Source organism: Pongo abelii, chromosome 20 (genome assembly GCF_028885655.2).
Source record: "Pongo abelii isolate AG06213 chromosome 20, NHGRI_mPonAbe1-v2.0_pri, whole genome shotgun sequence".
NCBI classification, from domain to species: Eukaryota; Metazoa; Chordata; class Mammalia; order Primates; family Hominidae; genus Pongo; species Pongo abelii.
This window is the reverse complement of record NC_072005.2, coordinates 62479256-62501062: the sequence shown is the minus strand read 5'-3', so window position 1 is coordinate 62501062 and position 21807 is coordinate 62479256. Positions and strand designations below refer to the sequence as shown.

The 21807-nt window shown below is 41.8% G+C and overlaps 1 protein-coding gene across 1 annotated transcript in view; it reads left to right on the top strand.

Moving 5' to 3' along the window:
• Positions 1 to 1515: 1515 nt before the first annotated feature.
• The window catches only part of NLRP11 (NLR family pyrin domain containing 11), a 33094-nt gene continuing 12802 nt past the window's right edge, over positions 1516 to 21807 (top strand). Inside the window, exons 1-4 of the mRNA XM_002829808.4 lie at positions 1516 to 1786; positions 9561 to 11130; positions 11885 to 12046; positions 18321 to 18488. Of these exons, the coding sequence (XP_002829854.4) occupies positions 1516 to 1786; positions 9561 to 11130; positions 11885 to 12046; positions 18321 to 18488 (2171 nt within the window). The remainder of the gene's footprint in view (positions 1787 to 9560; positions 11131 to 11884; positions 12047 to 18320; positions 18489 to 21807) is intronic.

Sequence of the window (21807 nt, the reverse complement as noted above, 5' to 3'; positions counted from 1 at the left end):
CCTGCCATTCTCCAACATTCATTTACTCCCCCAAAGGGACTATTTATCCCTTGTTCTCTGTGTCAAAGCATTTGCCGTAAAACCATGGAGACGTTAGCCAATCCACATCCACTCGTATCTGATCAGATCTTCTTTCTCCACCTTTGTCATAAACTCTGAGTGCCTTGACTGTGTTGGGTCAAGGCTCTGCGGTGGATTCTTTAGTCACAACTCTGCAATCTCAACTTCTCATGACTGAGTGTAATGATACTAGGATTAGACTGACATTGAAACTTACGGGTGTAGGAGGCTCATGGGGTTTAGAAATTTGTCAAGGGAAAAGATAACCAAGGGGTGGCAGTTGCACACATGCTTTTTTGGGTGGCATTTTCACAGGTTTGTGTGTGGGGCATGTCTCTCACTGCAGGAGCCTGGCCAGGGGCTACAGTGTGTGGGTCCCTACTCAGGAGGAGAGGAAGATGGGGAACCCCTGCAGAGGTGGGGTAGGATTGGAGAGGCAACCTGCGTGTGCGTGTGCGTGTGTGTGTGTGTGTGTGTGTGTGTGTGGGCGATACCACTCAGTACAGTGGGGAGGAAGATCTCCTGAGTCTGAGAGCTCCAAAGGGCAGTAGCACCTTGCAGTCATCTTGACCCTGGGGACTTACCTATTGCTGGCAGATGTTGGGAGCAGCTCTGTGAGGTATGCAAAGCAGGCAGGCTCTACATGGCTAAACATCTGCTTATTTGGGCTGTGTTTAAAACAATTGGGTGTATAAAAACTTGAGTTTGAAGCCAGTGGGCTTTATGCGCTAACAGATTTCAGCCTAGAGTGAAAAAATAACCCAGGGGCTGTCTTTGGCTCATTTATATACTAACAAGACAGAACAGAGTACATCACAACTTAGATTTCTTTTCAGCAGCATACAAGACCACAAACAGCCTGTTTGCTTATTATAACAGTTGCCTCTTCATTAGGAGTCCTTATACATATCAATGACATACCTCCAAGGAGTATAGTCATTGTAAATACAGCCAATTGCTATACAGATTATTCCAGCATAGAGGAGTTTCATATACAACAGTATATCTTGTAAGAGACCATAAGTCTAGATTTCCAGTCTGCATAGGGGTGACAATTTCAAACGAAACACTTCCCCTCCAAAGTCTCTATATGATACTTTGGAGCATGTAGGTATCAATTCTCAACCTATATGCTATTTGCTAATCAGGGATAACATTTACCGTAAGAATGTTGCCTTTTAACACAACTGATGTTCCACCTTAACAGAACCTAGAAATTTGCCAAGATCAATCGACAAGACCATTGACCCAGACAGAAAGATTTCAGACTTACTGTTGATGGCCTATCAGAAAGGAGCTTCTATCACACCACAGGAATTGTCTAGGATGTTAGCTTTGGATGAATTGGCATTACTGTGTGGTTTGATTGTCTGATTCCACATCTATTTTTTAGATCTCATATTTCTTGTGCCTCAAAATCCCTTCTCTGAAGTCTGCCTTGCCTGGAGAAGCAAGATGGCAGAATCGGATTCTACTGACTTTGACCTGCTGTGGTATCTAGAGAATCTCAGTGACAAGGAATTTCAGAGTTTTAAGAAGTATCTGGCACGCAAGATTCTTGATTTCAAACTGCCACAGGTTCCACTGATACAGTTGACAAAAGAAGAACTGGCTAACGTGTTGCCCATCTCTTATGAGGGACAGTATATATGGAATATGCTCTTCAGCATATTTTTAATGATGCGTAAGGAAGATCTTTGTAGGAAGATCATTGGCAGACGAAACCGTGAGTGGGATCATGAGAAGGGTGGGCAGAAATCGGGGCACTTCACAGGAAGCTGGGTGTTGGGCCTTTTTTTTTTTTTAATAGGTTTCTGGGAAACAGGTAGTATTTGATTACATGAGTAAGTTCTTTAGTGGTGATTTCTGAAACTTTGGTACCCCCACCATCTGAGCAGTATACACTGTACCCAGTGTGTAGTCTTTTATCCCTCACCTCCCTCTCACACTTCCCGCCGAGTCCCTGTAGTCCAATGTATCATTCTTATGCCTTTGCATCCTCATAGCTTAGCTCCCACTTATGAGAACATACAATGTTTGGTTTTCCATGCCCAAGTTACTTCACTTAGAATAATGGTCTCCAATCCCATCCAGCTTGCTGCAAATGCTATTATTTTGCTTCTTTTTATGACTGAGTAGTATTCGCGTGTGTGTGTGTGTGTGTGTTCATAATTTCTTTATCTACTTGTTGATTGATGGGCATTTGGGCTGGTTCCATATTTTTGCAATTGCGAATTGTGCCACTATAAATGTGCATGTGTCTTTGTATAATGACTTCTTTTCCTCTGGGTAGATACACAGTAGTGGGATTGCTGGATCAAATGGTAGTTCTACTTTTAGTTCTTTAAGGAATATTCACACTGGTTTTCATAGTGGTTTACATTCCCACCAGCAGTGTAAAAGTGTTCCCTTTTTACCACATCCACACCAACATCTATCTTTTTAATTTTTTTTTTATCATGGCCATTCTTGCAGGAGTAAGGTGGGATTGCGTTGTGGTTTTGATTTGCATTTCCCTGATCATTAGCAATGTTGAGCATTTTCTTCATATTCATTTTTTCAAGGACTATCAGATATTGGCCATTTGTGTATCTTCTTTTGAGAAGCATCTATTTGTGTCCTTAGTCCACTTGTTGATGGAATTGTTTAGCTTGGTGGTTTTGATACATGACTTTTCCATCCCCAAAGAACCAGTCTTCAGACCTGGAAATCACATGAGGACCAGGGATAGATTGGATATGGGTCATGTTCTGTTTTGTGGCTTTCTGATCCTACCTTTATTTTCTGTTATTATGCTAACCAGCTTATATGAAAGTAGCCAGCCAAAGGATTAGACTCAAAGAAAGTACTTAAGCTAGAGCAGATTTCCCAGCATAGAGCTCTGTCCTAGAACCACAAGACCCAGCTACAGAAAAGTAGGGTGCTCTGTGTAAAGATCATGGAGGGTTAACACCCGGGTACACTCCTACCATAAGACCCAGCTACAGAAATGTAGGGGGCTCTGTGTAAACATCATGGAGGGTTAACACCCGGGTACACTCCTACCATAAGACCCAGCTACAGAAATGTAGGGGGCTCTGTGTAAATATCATGGAGGGTTAACACCTGGGTACACTCCTACCATAAGACCCAGCTACAGAAATGTAGGGGGCTCTGTGTAAAAATCATGGAGAGTTAACATTCTGGGTACACTCCTATGCAGGTCGTCATCATTGGCTCATTTAGTCCCTTCTGAACATCTCTAAAATAGATATAATCATGTATTCCAATTGAAAACCTGAATACCTGAGGGGTTAAGAGAACTTACCAAGATCATGAATACCACACTAAAATGGGATGTTGAAGTCTACAGCTATAATTGTATTAGAGTCTCTCTTACATAAAGCAATTATTAGAGCTAAACTGAGTACTCCAGTGTTGGGTGCATATATATTTACAATTGTTACATCCTCTTGCTAGATCAACCCTTTATCATTACATAATGACCTTCTTTGTCTCTTATTATAGTTTTTGTCATGGAATCTATTTTGTCTGTTACAAGCATAGCTACTCCTCTTTTTTGGCTTCCAATGGCATGGAATATCTCCCTCTTGTTTTCAGTCTATGTGTCTTATAGGTGAACAGTAGATCTTTAGAATGAAGAAGTAGTTTGGTCCTCAAATTCCTCTAATATTGAAGATAACTTCTATAAAATATTAACTTGGTTAAACTCATATCTTCCTAATTAAATAGTATAGCAAGTCTTCCACTCATCGTTGTGATTCACAGGCTTCTGGCCTTCCTTTGCTATTCTCCTCCTCCGACCCACGGCTTATATATACTTTATGGAGTCAAGGCTCATAACCTTGGCTTTTGATGGCAATCACAAGTATCTTTTTGTTGAGGCTTCTTTCTATATTTAAAGCTATACCTGGCTTATCGCATACCCCTGTCCCTGATGTGATGAATAATTCATTTCATTGCCTTAATTAACTGGACTTCATTGTTGCTTCCTCCATCTCTGCCTCCGAGAAGGATTCGTGAGTGAATTCCTTAGTGAATTCCTTAATTTTATGTCTAAAACTCTTTGCATGTCTTTATACACAAATGAGAACTTTACTGGATGTAATATTCTCCAGCTACTCCTTTTTAATATTGTATAAATTCCTTCTATGTCTTCTGGCACTGAATATGTTTGGAGAAATGTTAACCTGTTAAGATTTGTTTTCCTTTTTCGTGTTTATTTATTGCTAAATTCTTTTTTTTTTTTGAGATGGAGTCTTGTTCCATTGTCCAGGCTGGAATGCAGTGGAACAATCTCGGCTCACTGCAACCTCCACCTCCTAGGTTCGAGTGATTCTCGTGACTTAGCCTCCTGAGTAGCTGGGATTACGGGTGCCCACCACCACGCCCGGCTCATTTTTGTGTTTTTAGTAGAGATGGGGTTTCACTATGTTGGCCAGGCTGGTCTTGAACTCCTGACCTCAGGTGATCCACCTGCCTCGGCCTCCCAAAGTGCTGGGATTACAGGCATGAGCCACCGTGCCCAGCCTCTTGCTAAATTCTTGAATAATTTCTTTATCCTTAAAGTTCAAAAGCTTAATAGGGGTGCATATGAATGTTCTTTTTTTTCCTCTTTTAAAACATTTGTCACCCATATTTACATACTCCATAATTACAAGGATTTTTTTTCTGTAACCTGAATTTGATCTTTCTGTCTATATTCTCTATTTTGAGGCCATACATTTTTCTTAGACCTTTTCCTTCCATACCTACATGCTTCTGGCTTTATTGTGATGTAATTGACAAATAAAAATTATATATACTTAAGGTGTACAACTTGATGTTTTGATATACACTGTAAAATAACGATCCATGGGAACTCTTGCTCACTCACCATCTCCCTGTGGTCAGGAGCCTTCCTGGGCTGTGTGCCAGTCCTGGGCTGGTGGCTGTCCTGTCTCACTCTTCTGTTCTCCGTGGGTTGTGTGGCTTCCTTGACGAATCCCATGTGTCCTAGATAATCCAGTTGAAGAACTGGTGTTGCCACTCTGTTCTCTCTCCATGACAGCGGTGCACACTACCAGCTTCTGGTCTACCATCTTCTCTAACCATGCCTCACTTTATATTTTAGATATTTTAAAAATTACACTCTAAGTACCTCGACATGGTGGTAAACTTGTTTTCTTTCCTTGAGTGTTTTCTTCCAGAATTAGTAATTTTTTTTTTTTTTTAGTTGCATGGTTATCCTGTCATTCACTTCTTTTCTTATCTAGCTCAAGCTTATGGACAACTGTGTCCAAAATGTATAGCTTGTCCTGGTATAGTGTAAAGCAGTGGTCCCCCACATTTTTGGCACCAGTTTCACAGAAGACAATTTTTCCATGGACTAGAAGGGGGGTGGAGATGGATGGTTTGGGGATAATTCAAATGTATTACATTTATTGTGTACTTTATTTCTATTACATTGTAATATATAATGAAATAATTCTACAACTCACCATGATGTAGAATCACTGGGAGCCCTGAGCTCATTTTCCTGCAACTAGACAGTCCCATTTGGGGGTGATGGGAGGCAGTGACAGATCATCAGGCATTAGATTCTCATAAGGAGGGTACAACCTAGATCCCTCCTATGTGCAGTTCACCATAGGGTTCACGCTCCTGTGAGAATCCAGTGCTCCCACTGATCTGACAGGAGGTAGAGCCCAGGCGATAATGTGAGCGATGGAGAGCAGCTGTAAATAGAGGAGTGCTCAGTCACCCACCACTCACCGTCGGCTGTGGGGCCCAGTCCCTAACAGGCCACAGACTGATCAGTCTGGCGTAAAGTCTACTGAACATGCCTCCTAGGCCATGTTGTAATCTCTTATTACCCTTTACATTTTACCACTATCTACTGAGGGTGTCAATGAGGGGGAAGTGAACCCAAGTTTGAGAGAAGTCTTTCCTGGAGACCATGGCTGTGTCCTCCATGGTGACCCTTTAAATGTCGGTAGCAGGGCTGAGTCCACTCAGTGAGTTTCTCACTTCCATGGACATTGCAATGTCTTTCCCCTCCCTCTCTGCCCAGGGCCCTGAGAAAATAGAAATCCTTCCTGCTTCTCTTGATCATCTTATTCTGAAGACTGTTGTGCTGTCCCTTCCTCATGTGAGAGGTACATGCTCACCTGCTCTGTTTACTTCTCTCCAAATTGCAGATATTTAAGAGAATATCAGACATGGTTTCTTTTCTTCACTTTCTTCACCCAGTACCTCTTCTGGGATGGCTTGACATATCGCAGTAGTAATTGCAAAAGGTCTTAGTACTTACATAGACTGCTCCCAGTGGGAAAAAAAACTCAAATGGAGCTTTGGAATTTGGGACAGGAAATTGATAGATGCCTGATGGGCCTTGAAATTTTCAATGGGGAAAGAAACTACAAGTCAAGTAATTAAAGGGTAGAGGAAACTACAGGTCAAGAAACTACTTGACCTGTAGCTTTTCTCTGCTTTTTAAAATTTTTTCTCCCAGGCTGGAGTGCAGCGGTGCAATCTTGGCTCACTGCAACCTCTGCCTCCTGGGTTCAAGTGATTCTCCTGTCTCAGCCTCCCGAGTAGCTGGGATTACAGGCACACGCCACCACGCCGGGCTAATTTTTGTATTTTTAGTAGAGATGGGGTTTTTCCACGTTGGCCAGGCTGGTCTCAAACTCCTGACCTCAGGTGATCCGCCGGCCTTCGCCTCCCAAAGTGCTGGGATTACAGGTGTGAGCCACTGCGCCAGGCCATCCTCTACCATTTTAATAAGTTTTTGACATGCCTTTGACCTTCAGTGGACTTTATCAGGTGGGAACCTTAACTGGTGGAAAGTTTAGCAAGGTTGTTCCCTGAAATAACACTGGAAAGTTTAGTAAGGTTGTTCCCTGAAATAACAGTGGAAAGTTTAGCAAGGTTGTTGCCTGAAATAACAGTGGAAAATGCACATTATTAACTTGAAGATAAGGAGATTTAGGGGGACAATAAAGATGCAGCCTGGTGGTGGCGGTTTTGCTCATGATAAAAGGTGACAAGGGAGAAATGGACTGAAGAATAAACTTAAGGTTTTGAACTAAGTTTATAGAAAATAAAAAGGTCCTTGAAAGGCTTTTCTGACCACAAAGGATTCTCAAGAAAGAGATTCAGGGTCATAGGGTAGTTCTATTTTTCATTTTTTGAGGAACCTCCACATCATTTTTTGTAATGACTCCTCTAATTGACAGCCCCACACACCGTGCACAAGGCTTCCCTTTTCTCCACATCTTCACCCACACTTATCTTTTGTCTTCTTGATAATATCCATTCTAACAGGTGTGAAGGGAATATCTCATCGTGATTTTTATTTGCATTTCTGATTCGTGATGTTGAATACCTTTTCGTCCCGTCTCTTTTTGGGACTGTAATTACACGTATTTTATACTGGTCCTTTGATATTGTATCACAGTTCCCTGATGGTCTGATTGTTTTTCCTCTGTGCTTGTTAGGCCAGTTCTATTGATCTGTGCTGGTGCCCCCCGTCCTTTCTTCTGTGTGTGCCATCTGCCATTCAGCCATTCCAATGAATTCTTTGTTTTGCACAGTGTATATTTTAAGTTACAGAGCATCCACCTGATTCTTATACTCTATATACCTAATATATGGGGATATATACATAATATGAAACTTATTATAAAATCACCTCCTAATCCCAAAAGCTGGGTTATATGTACAAATGCTTCTATTCAGTTTTAATTTTACTTTTGACAAATAGTTATGCATACTTATATGGGACAATGTGATCTTTTGATATGCTTCCATTGTGGAATGTTGACATGAAGCTAACAAATCTATTGTCTCACGTACTTATTCACTTACGTGTGTGTGTGTGCATGTGTGTATGTGTGAAACTGGAAAGCTTCTGAATGGCAAAGGAAATGAGTGAAGAGACTCCTGGATTGGGAGAATATATTTATAAAATATGTATGATACGCAACTAATATCCAAAATATATAAGGAACTGCATAACAAAACAGATAACCCAATCAATAAATTGGCAAAAAGAAAAACACCTAAATAGACATCTTCCAAAGATTTTTTTTTTCTTGATTAGGAATCATGGTTTATAATCACGAACCATACTCATAATCATCATCATGGCTCTCTGCTTCTTTGAATCTCAATTTTTTTATTGTATGCTAAACATCATATATAAAAACAGTAAGGAGAAAGTCCTGTCTCTGCCAGGCTGTTGAGATGTGCTAAGTCGGAACGAGGCAGCCCTGGTAGTCTTGAGGGTGGGATCAGGCCCGTTTATCCATCAGGCTCATCTCCACTCGGGGGAGCCAGTGTGCCACATTCCTGTACATTCAAGTCCACCACACCAGCCCTGCTGCAGCTGTTAATCATTGGCTTTTATTTATCCCATCAAAGTTCTTCCATGCTGCCAGGCTCCCTGTTTTGCCTGCCCTTACCCAGGGATAAAAACATTTTCAAATATCTGCTCACTAAGGAAGGAGTCATCCCCCTCGAGGAATTCACTTATTTCGATCATTTCTGTATCATACCTCTATGACAGCTTTATACTTATGTCTTAACATTTTTGTTTTTTGCAGTGGAGTGCAATCTTGTGTATTCTCAAGAAATAAGACTCCCTTCACGATAAATTTTACCTTTATTCCATACAATTTCATTTATCTTAAGTAGTTCATTAAATGATCAGGATTTCAGTAATGATATTCATAAACAAAAAAACAGAAGGAAAGATGAACGTGTAACTCATGACTGATGGGCCAAGATGTAATAGATACTTTGAGCTGAATACATACCAGGAAACAGTCCCTGAACTCGAGTTATTGCCTCAAAGGAAAAACTGGGTGTGAAATGAAACATAATTGAAGGCTACCTAAAATGCTAAGGAACCCCAAAAATGAAAGAAATATGTTCTTGATGCCAAGATATGAGAGGGAAGCCCTTGAAGGATAAAGAACAAAGCTAAAACAGATCTGTCGACTCCATTGTATGAGTGAATAGGTTTTATTCAACCTTTTTCCTTTAAAGCAATATGGGCCAGGCGCAGTGGCTCACGCCTGTAATCCCAGCACATTGGGAAGCCAAGGCAGGTGGATCACCTGAGGCCAGGAGTTCGAAACCAGCCTGGCTAACATGGCGAAACCCTGTCTCTACTAAAAATACAAAAAATTAGCCAGGCGTGGTGGTGCACGCCTGTAATCCTAGCTACTTGGGAGGCTGAGGCAGGAGAATCACTTGAACCTGGGAGGTGGAGGCTGTAGTGAGCCCAGTTCGTGCCACTGCACTCCAGCCTGTGCAATAAGAGCAAAACTCCATCTCAAAAACAAAGCAACATGATGGTAAATATCTTTGTACCTATATCTTTGTGATAAGCAGTAGTAAGTAAAAATTTCTACTGTATTTTTACTGTAAACATAAAAAGAAGCTAAAACTGTTTTTACATCTTGAACTTTCATCTTTGTTCTGTATTTTCTGCCCTGTACTCACTGGATTAGGCAATCAGGAGGCATGCAAAGCTGTCTTGAGGAGAAAATTCATACTGCAATGGGAACGTCACACTTTTGGAAAATTTCATTATAAATTTTTTTGTGACATTACGTCAGATGTGTTCTACATACTTCAATTAGCCTATGATTCTACCAGCTGTTATTCAGCAAACGATCTCAATGTGTTCCTGATGGGAGATAGAGCATCTGGAAAAACTATGGTTGTAAATCTGGCTGTGTTGAGGTGGATCAATGGTGAGATATGGCAGAACATGATCTCGTACGTCGTTCACCTCACTTCTCAAGAAATAAACCAGATGACTGACAGCAGCTTGGCTGAGCTAATCGCCAAGGACTGGCCTGACCGCCAGGCTCCCATTGCAGACATCCTGTCTGATCCCAAGAAACTCCTTTTCATCCTCGAGGACTTGGACAACATAAGATTCGAGTTAAATGTCAATGACAGTGCTTTGTGTAGTAACAGCACCCAGAAAGTTCCCATTCCAATTCTCCTGGTCAGTTTGCTGAAGAGAAAAATGGCTCCAGGCTGCTGGTTCCTCATCTCCTCAAGGCCCACACGTGGGAATAATATAAAAATGTTCTTGAAAGAGGCAGATTGCTACACGACCTTGCAGCTGTCGAATGAGAAGAGGGAGATATATTTTAACTCTTTCTTTAAAGACCGCCAGAGAGCGTCGGCAGCCCTCAGGCATGTACATGAGGATGAAATACTCGTGGGTCTGTGCCGAGTCACCATCTTATGCTGGATCACGTGTACTGTCCTGAATCGGCAGATGGACAAGGGGCGTGACTTCCAACTCTGCTGCCAAACACCCACTGATCTACACGCCCACTTTCTTGCTGATGCATTGACATCAGAGGCTGGACTTACTGCCAATCAGTATCACCTAGGTCTCCTAAAACGTCTGTGTTTGCTGGCTGCAGGAGGACTGTTTCTGAGCACCCTGAATTTCAGTGGTGAAGACCTCAGATGTGTTGGGTTTACTGAGGCTGATGTCTCTGTGTTGCAGGCCGCGAATATTCTTTTGCCGAGCAGCACTCATAAAGACCGTTACAAGTTCATACACTTGAACGTCCAGGAGTTTTGTGCAGCCATTGCATTTCTGATGGCAGTACCCAACTGTCTGATCCCCTCAGGCAGCAGAGCGTATAAAGAGAAGAGAGAACAATACTCTGACTTTAATCAAGTGTTTACTTTCATTTTTGGTCTTCTAAATGCAAACAGGAGAAAGATTCTTGAGACATCCTTTGGCTGCCAGCTACCGATGGTAGACAGCTTCAAGTGGTACTCGGTGGGATACATGAAACTTTCGGGCCCAGACCGGGAAAAGTTGAGGCACCATATGCCTTTGTTTTACTGTCTCTATGAGAATCGGGAAGAAGAATTTGTGAAGAAGATTGTGGACGCTCTCGAGGAGGTTACAGTTTACCTTCAATCAGACAAGGATATGATGGTCTCATTATACTGTCTGGAGTACTGCTGTCACCTGAGGACACTTAAGTTGAGTGTTCAGCGCATCTTTCAAAACAAAGAGCCACTTGTAAGGCCAACTGCTAGGTGAGTCTTTAAAAAATAAATCCTCTTTCCTGTCTTCCTAAGACCTGCCCGTAATTCTAGAGCTTGTTGACCAGAACAAGACAAACTCGGGGCCATGAAGAACTTGACTTCCAATCTAGCTTCTTATTAGACCAGTGACTTAAAACTCTCTGCTTCTGTTTAAAATCAAAGTTTGAGTTAAACCTCAGCACTGTTGACATTGTGGGCCAGCTATTCTTTGTGGTGGGGGTCTATCTTGCACATTGTAAGAGGTTTAGCAGTATCTCTGGTCTCTCCTGTGGCCAGTAGGGTCCCGTTTTCCCTAGTTGTGACAGCAACAAAAATCTTATACATCACCAGATGTCTGCTTAGCGGCAGAATTGCCTCATTGCAAACCAATGGTTTAACCTAATTTCTTCAGATCTGTTGTATAGATTAAAAAGAAATAAACCTTGTATTGTTACATTATAGGAGTATTCATGATAGCACAAAACATGCAACACTGATTTTTAATATTGAAGTTTAAAAATATTTAATAATCTCACATTTAAAGGCCCTGCACTCAGATGTATCTTATCAGAATATGGAATCACCAGCTACTTTAGTGGATCAGAATGTTGTTCATTCATGCTTGACCCTACTTTATTTCTTGCTGCATGGTATTAAATCTGAGTCAGACAACAGGCACTTTCAAAACATACTTTAATTTACATGTTTTACAAATAGCTGGAGTTGAATCGATTCCATTGGAAAACTCAATTTTTCTTCTGTGTAGTCAAATGAAGAGCCTTGTCTACTGGAGAGAGATCTGCTCTCTTTTTTATACAATGGAGACCCTCCGGGAGCTGCATATCTTTGACAATGACCTTAATGATATTTCAGAAAGGATTCTGTCTAAAGCCCTGAAGCATTCTAGCTGTAAACTTCGCACACTCAAGTAAGTACTGTATCAACCTCTGCCTTTAGAGGTTCCCCTAGGAATAATGGTGATCTTTTTCTTTCTCTGGGAGAAGACAATATACAAAACATACTTTCAGGTCAGGCTTATCAGGGCCTAGGCTCCTTCTGTACTTCTCAACCATCTTTAGTGTGTCTATGATAAAGCTGACCTTAGGCCACAATGGCGTCTGAGGTCCTAGCCATCATGGCTGCCTTCAAGGCAGGAAGCAACAGAAGGGAGAAGGAAAGGTTTATCTAGAAGCTTCAGGAGCTTCCTTGATGGAGCCTTTTCAAAACTTTCTTGTATCACTTCTGCTTGCATCTCATTGGCCTGTTTACCTTGTCTTCATATGGCTTCATATAACTACAAAGGGGGACTGGGAAAGTAGTCTCTTGGAATCAGGAAGAAATAGTAACAAGTGGATTTATCCTGAGGAAGAAAGCAAAAATGGGTCAGGGTAGGAGTCTAACAGTTTCTTTCCTACGGGATGCGTTAGAATCAGGTGAAAAGCAGCTGTACTTGCCTAAATAGTCATTGGGAAAATTAGTATTTATCTGAGTTTATAATAGCTCTATAGGAAATGTCACTAAAATATTCAGTACACATCAACATATATGATCTTAGGATTCTGGAAGCCCAGGAGTTAGCTTTATTTTCATTCAAGAAGAATGCCTACTTTGTTTGAGGTGCTAGTCTAAGCACTAGGATATATCGATGGGGGAAAAAAGACAAATTTCCTTGCTTGCTATCTGATGAGACAGAATATAGGCAGACATAATAAGTACATGCATTTTAAAGTATTTTAGGATAATGGTGTTATGGGGGGAAAAGAATGGCAAGGTCAGGGTGCATAAGTGGGTATTTCGGGGTGTGGGAGGGTACAGGCTGTAGTAATAAGTTCCACAGAGAAAGTGAGATTTGAGCAAAGACTTGAATGAGGTGAAAGAATGAGCCAGATAAACTGTTGGTCATCCCTTGGGATGGGAGGGATACATGAAACAAAGGCTTTGTGTTCAGAGATCTACGTGGTTAGACCAGTATGAGGCAGGAAGGGTATTACGGAGATGGCTCACAAGTATGTATGGCATGATCATGGTGTTGTAAACCAGTCTCAGGACTGGGTTTTCTGGAGTGAGGTGAGGCGTTTTGAGGGGTTTTGAGCAGAGATGCTATAATTTAGTTTGCATTTTAAGAAGCTCATTCTGGATACCGCATTTAAAAATGGTCAGTCGGGGAGCGTAGGGCAGAATCTGAAAGCTCAGAGGAGGCTTTTTCTTGGTGTTTGCCAGGTGAGAATCAATGGTGCCTCTGAGGGTATGAATAGTAGAGGTTGGTGAGGTGCAAACTCCGGGGCATATGTTGACAAAGGATGATTCCTTGATTAAATCTAGACTAGGAGAGAGAATTGCCCCAAGATCTTTGTTTTGAAAACTGCCATGTGAGAGTTGCCACTGAGATGGGAAACGATGGCGAGAGCCAGAATTTGAGGAAGGTCAGTCTAAAGTTGTTTGAGCTAAAGTTGTAATGTCTATTAGGTGTCCAGAGAGCAGTGTGGAATGTTTCTGAACTGAAGGTAAAATGTGGGTGTCATTCGTATATACATATGTATAACACAAATGTATATTTAAAGCCAAGGACTGAGTTCACCAAGGATAGGAAAGTTGCTCAGGAAGCAAAACGATCCAAAGACTGATGCCCAGAGTTCTCCAACATAAAGTGGTTGGGGAGAAAAGCAGAAACTACCGAAGGCCTTTGAGGGAGTAGTCATTAGGCTAGAAGGTAAAGTAAAGGGTGTGGTATCCTCGGATCCCAGTGAGGCAAGTTTACCAACGAAGGAAAGGTCAACTGTGTCAGATGGCAGTCTTTATTCAAGGAGACTGAAGACTGAGAATTGGCCAATGATATTAGCAAGGTAGAAGTCATTGTTGGCCAAGAACAGTTCTGGAAGGGTAGTGAGAGCAGAAAAGCCTAATTGAAAATGATGAAAGGAAAACTGAAGACTTTTAGGGTGGGTGCAGTGGCTCATGCCTGTAATCCCAGCACTTTGAGAGGCTGAGGTGGGTGGATCACTTGAGGTTGGGAGTTCAAGACCAGCCTGGCTAACATGGTAAAACCCCATCTCTACTAAAAACACAAAAATTAGCCGGGTGTGGCGGCACGCAACTATAATCCCAGCTACTTGGGAGGCTGAGGCAGGAGAATCGCTTAAACCCGGAGGTGCAGGCTGCAGTGAGCTGAGTTATGCCACTGTACTCCAGCCTGGGTGACAGAGTGAGACTCCATTATGTGTATTTGAAGAAAAAGAAAAAAAAAAAAAACCTTAAACAGTTTTGTTGCAGCACGGGGCAAAGACATGGGAGAGAAGTTGTTTGTGTAAAATGGGGATCAGGAGAATCGCTAGGTAAAGGAGTCTGGAAATACAGCAACACGGAAAACATCCAGTCTCCCACCGAGTCACCACGTAGGCTGGGAAGTAAATTAAAAGGGCTTCCCGTGTGTTCTATGTCTGGATTTGCCATAGGATCCTCAATCCTCCAAGGGTTGGCCAGCTTCCACATTTCCCTTCCTGTCTCTTTCCTTTAATGTTGAGTTGGAGATTCCTAACTCTTCTCTAGGTGGCCCTTAGAGACAATGACCAAAGCTGTTGCCCCGATGTCCTGCTGCAACTCCAAGGGAGTAATGAGAAACGTTCTTCCAGGGTTGGGAGTGAGGGCCAGTGGTGGTGGTGGGATTCTAGGACAACTTTTCTTTCCTCAATGAAATTGTGAATTATTTGTTATTTTTTGAGTCAGAGTCTTGCTGTGTCACCCAGGCTAGAGTGCAGTGGCGTGATCTCGGCTCACTGCAACCTCCACCTGCTGGGTTCAAGCGATTCTTCTGTCTCAGCCTCCTGAGTAGCTGGGACTAGAGGTGCACGCTACCATGCCTGGCTAATTTTTGTATTTTTAATAGAAACAGGGTTTCACTAAGTTAGCCAGGATGGTCTCGATTTCTTGACCTCGTGATCCACCTGTTTCGGCCTCCCAAAGTGCTGAGATTACAGGGATGAGCCACTGCATCCAGCCGTGGATTGTTATTTTTTTAACTTCAGGTTCAGTGGTACATGTGCAAGTTTGTTTATGTAGGTAAACTTGTGTCACAGGTTTGACATACATATTTTGTATATGGACTATAAGACTGTATGCCCAGGTACTAAGCCTAGTACTCATTTATTTTTTCCTGATCCTCTCCCTCCTCCCCTCAAGTAGACCCCAGTGTCGGTTGTTCCCCTCTTCAGGTCCATGAGCTCATCATTTAGCTCCTTCTTACAAGTGAGAACATGCGGTATTTGGTTCTGTTCCTGTGATAGTTTGCTAAGGATAATGGCCTCCAACTCCATATTCCTGTGCACCCCCTCCCCCCCAAAAAAGATCTCTTTTTTATGGCTGCATAGTATTTCATGGTATATATGTATCACATTTATCCAATCTTGTTGATAGGCATTAGGTTGATTGCATGTCTTTGCTATTGTGAATAGTGCTGCATTGAACATTCGTGTGCATGTATCTTTTTGGTAGAATAACTTGTATTCCTTTGGGTATATACCCAGTAATGGGATTGCTGGGTCAAATGGTAGTTCTGCTTTTAGCTCTTTGAGGAATCACTACACTGCTTTCCACAATGGTTGAATTTACACTCCCACCAACAGTGGGAACGTCCTTGCCAGCATCTGTTTTATTTATACACACACACACACACACACACACTCTCACATATATATTTATATTTATATTTATATTTATATATTTATATATTTATATTTATATATATGTATTTATATATATTTATATTTATATATATGTATTTATATATATTTATATGTATTTATATATATATTTATATTTTTATATATATATACACACACACACACACACACACACACACACATACATAATTTGTTTTTTGAGGTGGAATCTTGCTCTGTCACCCAGGCTAGGGTGCCAGTGGCACGATCTCGGCTCACTGCAACCTCCACCTCCCAGGTTCAAGTGATTTTTCTGCCTCAGCCTCCTGAGTAGCTGGGATTACAGATGTGCACCACCGCGCTGGCTAATTTTTTGTATTTTTGATAGAGATGGGGTTTCACCATGTTGGCCAGGCTGGTTTCAAACTCCTGACCTCAAGTGATCTGCCCACCTTGGCCTCCCAAAGTGCTAGGATTACAGGCATGAGCCTCCACGCCCAGCCTGTTATTTTTTGATTCTTAAATAGTAGCCATTCTGACTGGTGTAAGATGGTATCTTGTGGTTTTGATTTGCTTTTCTCTAATGATCAGTGATACTGAGCTTTTTTTCATATGCCTGTTGTCTGCATGTATGTCACCTTCTGAAAACTGTTATACTCTTTGCCCACTTTTTAATGAGGTTATCTTTTTCTTGTAAATTTAAGTTCCTTATAGATGTGGGTATTAGACGTTTGTCAGATGCATTGTTTGCAAAGGTTTTCTCCCGTTCTGCAGGTTGACTGTTTACTCTGATAGTTTCTTTTGCTGTACAGAAGCACTTCTGTTTAATTACATCCCATTTGTCATTTTTTGCTTTTGTTGCAATTGTTCTTGGTATCTTCATGATGAAATCTTTGCCCATTCCTATGTCCGGAATGGTATTGCCTAGTTTTTGTTTTGTTTTGTTTGTTTTTGTTTTTATAATGGAATCTTGCTCTGTTCCCCAGTACAGTGGCATGATCTCGGCTCACTGCAACCTCCGCCTCCCAGGTTCAAGTGATTTTCCTGCCTCAGCCTCCCAAGTGGTTGGGACTACAGGCACCCACCACCACGCCCAGCTAATTTTTGTATTTTTAGTAGAGACAGGGTTTCACTATGTTGGCCAGGCTGGCCTTGAACTCCTGACCTTGTGATCTGCCCATCTGAGTCTCCCAAAGTGCTGAGATTACAAGCATGAGTCACCGTGCCTAGCGCCTCCAAGGTTTTAAGTTTTACATTTCATTTTGTCTGTAATCTGTCTTGAGTTGGTTTTTCTATGTGGTGTGAAGAAGGCATTCAGTTTCAGTCTTCTGCATATGACTAGCCAGTTATCCCAGCACCATTTATTGAAAAGGGAGTCTTTTCTCCATTGCTTGTCTTTGTCAGCTTTGTTGAAGATCAGACGGTTGTAGTTGTGTGGCCTCATTTCTGGGCTCTCTATTCTGTTCTGTTGGTCTATGTGTCTGTTTTTGTACCAGTACCACGCTGTTTTGGTTATCATAGCCCTATAGTATAGTTGGAAATCAGGTAGCATGATGCCTCCAGCTTTGTTCTTTTTGCTTAGAATTGATTGTCTTGGGTATTGGGGCTCTTTTTTTGTTCTATATGAACTTTAAATCTTCTAGTTTCTGTGAAGAATGCCATTGGTAATTTGATAGGAATAGCATTGAATCTGTAAATTGCTTTGGGCAGTATGGCCATTTTAACAATATTGATTCTTCTCTCCATGAGCATGGAATGTTTTTTCTGTTTGTCATCTGATCTCTTTGAGCAGTGTTTTGTAATTCTCCTTTTGATCTTTCACCTCTCTGGTTAGCTGTATTTCTAGGTATTCTTTGTGAGCAATTGTGGATAGAATTACATTTCCGATTTGGCTCTCAGCTTGGCTGTCATTGGTGTATAGGAATGCTAGTGATTTTTGTACATTGATTTTATTTTTCTCTTTTTGTATCCTGAAACTTTTGCAGTTTATCAGCTGAAGATTTGGGGCCAAGACTATGGGGTTTTCTGGATATTGAATCATGTCATCTGCAAACAGGGATAGTTTGACTTCTTCTCTTCCTATTTGGATGCCATTTATTTCTTCCTCTTGCCTGATTGCTCTGGCTAGGACTGCTGAAACGGAATAATTTACATGTGGTTGATCCTGTGGCTATTATCAGCCATCAGCATATTTTGTCTTTTGCTCTCAGTGTAGAAAAACATGGTTAAACTTGTGCATGTGGATGTATCTTAATATCTTTGTGCATGTAGATGTATTCTTAGTATCCCACTTGTGCGTCCCGCTTAAGAAAGGTCATGAGGTGAACACACCATAAAGACCCAAGGGATTACTTCAAAGTCAACAGGCTGACCTTGGAATTAGCAATAGTCTTCTGACCTGACTAGAAATTTAAGATTGAGAGCCATGTGTGAGGACATAATCCACTGAGAATCTTTGTTACAGGATGAAGTGAGGCAGGCAGGAGAAATTGTGGAGAAGATGTTCAGACCTTCACTAGCGCTTTCCTGCTACTATGTCTTCCACAGGTTGTCCTATGTCTCGACTGCTTCTGGTTTTGAAGACTTACTCAAGGCTTTGGCTCGTAACCGGAGCCTGACATACCTGAGTCTCAACTGTACGTCCATTTCCCTAAATATGTTTTCACTTCTGCATGACATCCTGGACGAGCCCACATGCCAAATAAGTCATCTGGGGTGAGTTGTTGCTCGGCTGAAAGCTCAGTGCATGTGAGGGGAATGCCTGGGTGTTGGTGGATAGAGGTGCCCCTTCAATAACACTACCTGCTCCTACCTTTTGATGTCACTCATTCCTTAATTTTTTTAGCATGTGGTTTCTCTTTCACCAACATTATTCCTGCCTTTTGATTTCAATTTCTACATTGATATTTCATATAACATGGCTTCTCCCTCCCTTGACTGATATTTCTCTAATGATCTAATTCCTCTGGTCATTCTGAAGTAGACTACTGGTCAAACCCTAAAACACTGTCCAATGGAAATTATTCAAGCCACAAACTGAAATTTTCCAGTAGCCACATTAAAAAGTAAAAGGAAGCTAGTGAAACTAATTTTTTTTTTTTTTTTTTTTTTGAGATGGAGTTTCACCCTTGTTGCCCAGGCTAGAGTGCAATGGCACGGTCTCAGCTCACTGCAACCTCTGACTTCCAGGTTCAAGTGATTCTTCTGCCTCAGCCTCCCAAGTAGCTGGGATTACAGGTATGTGCCACCATGCCCAGCTAATTTTGTATATTTAGTAGAGACAGGGTTTCTCCATGTTGGTCAGGCTGGTCTCAAACTTCCAACCTCAGGTGATCCACAGGCCTCAGCCTCCCAAAGTGCTGAGATTACAGGCGTGAGCCACCGTGCCCAGCCTTGAAACTAATTTTAACAGTATTTAACCCAGCATATCAAATTATATCCATATGTCATTAATGCAAAAAGCTATTGATGTGATTTTATATTCCCTTTTTTGTATAAAGGCTGCAGAACGCAGTATTTCACAGAGAACATCACCGCTCGGGCACATTTTCATCAGAAATGTTTGACCTGCATATTGATTTCATAAAATTTACAATTGAGAGAACTAATTCACATGCCCGTGTCCTAAACATACTTAAATCTTCCAATAATTTGGAATCAACCTTTAAATTTAAACTAGCCAAGCCTGGTAGCTCATGCCTGTAATCCCAGCACTTTGGGAGGCAGAGGATGTGGATCACTTGAGGTCAGGAATTCGAGAGTTCAAGACCAGCCTGGCCAACATAGTGAAACTCCACCTCTACTAAAAATACAAAAATTAGCCAGGCATGGTGGCAGGTGCCTGTAATCCCAGCTACGTGAGAGGGTGAGGCAAGAGAATCGCTTGAACCCAGGAGGCAGAGGTTGCAGTGAGCTGAGATGGCGCCACTGCATTCCAGCCTGGGCAACATAGAGCAAAACTCCATCTCAAATAAATAAATAAATAAATAAATAATTCCAATGTAAATGTAGTAAAACTAACAATCCATTGCCTCAGTCATGCTAGCCACGCTTTGAGTGGTCAGTAGCTCTATTTGCTAGTGACTCAATATTGGATAATGCCACTTGCTAGACTTCATCTCCAATAAGTGCATTTCGCTTGTACTCTCAATTTCAAGTACCTCACGCTCTAACAGCACCTCCTGTATTCTCAAGCTACTTTGTCTTGTAAGCAAATCTTCCTACCCGTTAATCCTACTGCGTCCTTCAGCCATTTGAGCAGCAGCTTCCCACCCTTTTACCCCCTTCATCCCTTTCTTTTTGTTTTTTGTTTTGTTTTGTTTTTGTTTTCATTTTTGTTTTGAGATAGAGTTTAACTCTTTTTGCCCTGGCTAGAGTGCAGTGGTGTGATCTCAGCTCACTGCAACCTCCGCCTCCCGGGTTTAAGAGATTCTCCTGCCTCAGCCGCCCGAGTAGCTGGCATTACAAGAGCTTGCCACCACATATGGCTAATTTTTGTGTTTTTAGTAGAGATGGGGTTTCACCATGTTGGCCAGGCTGGTCTCCCACCCACCTCAGCCTCCCAAAGTACTGGAAGCCACTGCACTCAGCCCCTCACTTTCTTTCTGACATAGTTCAAATTCCGTGGTTCTTGAGTCATTGCCTTCCACCTTACTCAGCTTCCTTTCTCCCTATCATTTTCTCCCAGCTAAATCCCAACTCTGTTGCCACTTTGTAGTTAGCCTCTCCCCTATGTCAATGCCGCCCCTCCCCAAACTCCTTTCATCTTGGAACACATTTTCCTCTTGGCCTTTGGTTTTTCCCAAACCTTGGTTGTTCCTCCTCAGTTGTCTTTACTTGTTTTTCATCTTCCTGGACTCTTATCTTTGGGATATTTCCAAGTGGTTCTAAATGTCTTCTCTATACCCCTTCTATGAGTTCTTATTCATGGCATTAAGTAGCCTCTATGTGATGAAGACTCTTAGGTACTTATTTATAAACATTTCTCCTGGTTTCAGACTCAGTGAAGTATTTGTAGAGATATCAACTTTGATATTTATTTATGAGACGAAGTCTTGCTGTCACCTAGGCTGGAGTGCAGTGGGGTGATCTTGGCTCACTTCAACCTCCGCCTCCCGGGTTGAAGCAATTTTCATGCCTCACCCTCCCAAGTAGCTGGGACCACAGGGGTGTACCACCACACCCAGCTAACTTTTATATTTTTGGTAGAGACAGGGTTTTGCCACATCAGCCAGGCTGGTCTCAAACTCCTGACCTCACGTGATCTGCCCACCTCAGCCTCTTACTTTGATATTTAAATAGGCATTTCACATACAGATTTTCTTGTGGCTTGGCTTAGACAAATTTTCTAGGTCTGTTGTTAGAGTGGATCCATCTGACTCCTTCCTGCCTCCTTGACTGCTAAGCATGATAGACCAACCCATCTCCCACCTATCTGCAGTACTTCAGCATCTTCCTACCTGTCCACACCTTTGCTTGCTACATGGGAAAGAGTGTAGAAGGGCAACTTTCATCTAGTTTGGATTGTTTTGTTTTCCGGGGTGTGTGTGTGTGTGTGTGAAGCAAAACATAGCTTTATTTTTTGATATATCAGTTTTACTACAAGGGTAGACTTAACTCTTTTTAGTTTATTTAACTTTTAGCTTCAGGGATACATGTTCAGGTTTGTTACATAGGTAAATTTGTGTCATGGGAGTTTGTGCAGATTATTTCATCACCCACATACTAAGCCTAGTACCTCATAGATATTTTTATTTTTTCTGATCCTCTCCTCTGAATCTCAGCCCTCAAGTCGGCCCCAGTGTGTATTGTTCCCCTCTATGTGTCCATGTGTTCTCATCATTTAGCTCCCATCTATAAGTGAGAACATGTGGTATCTGGTTTTCTGTCCTTATGTTAGTTTGCTAAGGATAATGGCAATCTAAGTCAGATCTTGTGACTCTGTCCTCTAATCTTCAGACCCTCAATGGCTTTCACTTTCATTCCAAATAGAATACACAGGCCAACGCGATGGCTTATGCCTGGACTCCCAACA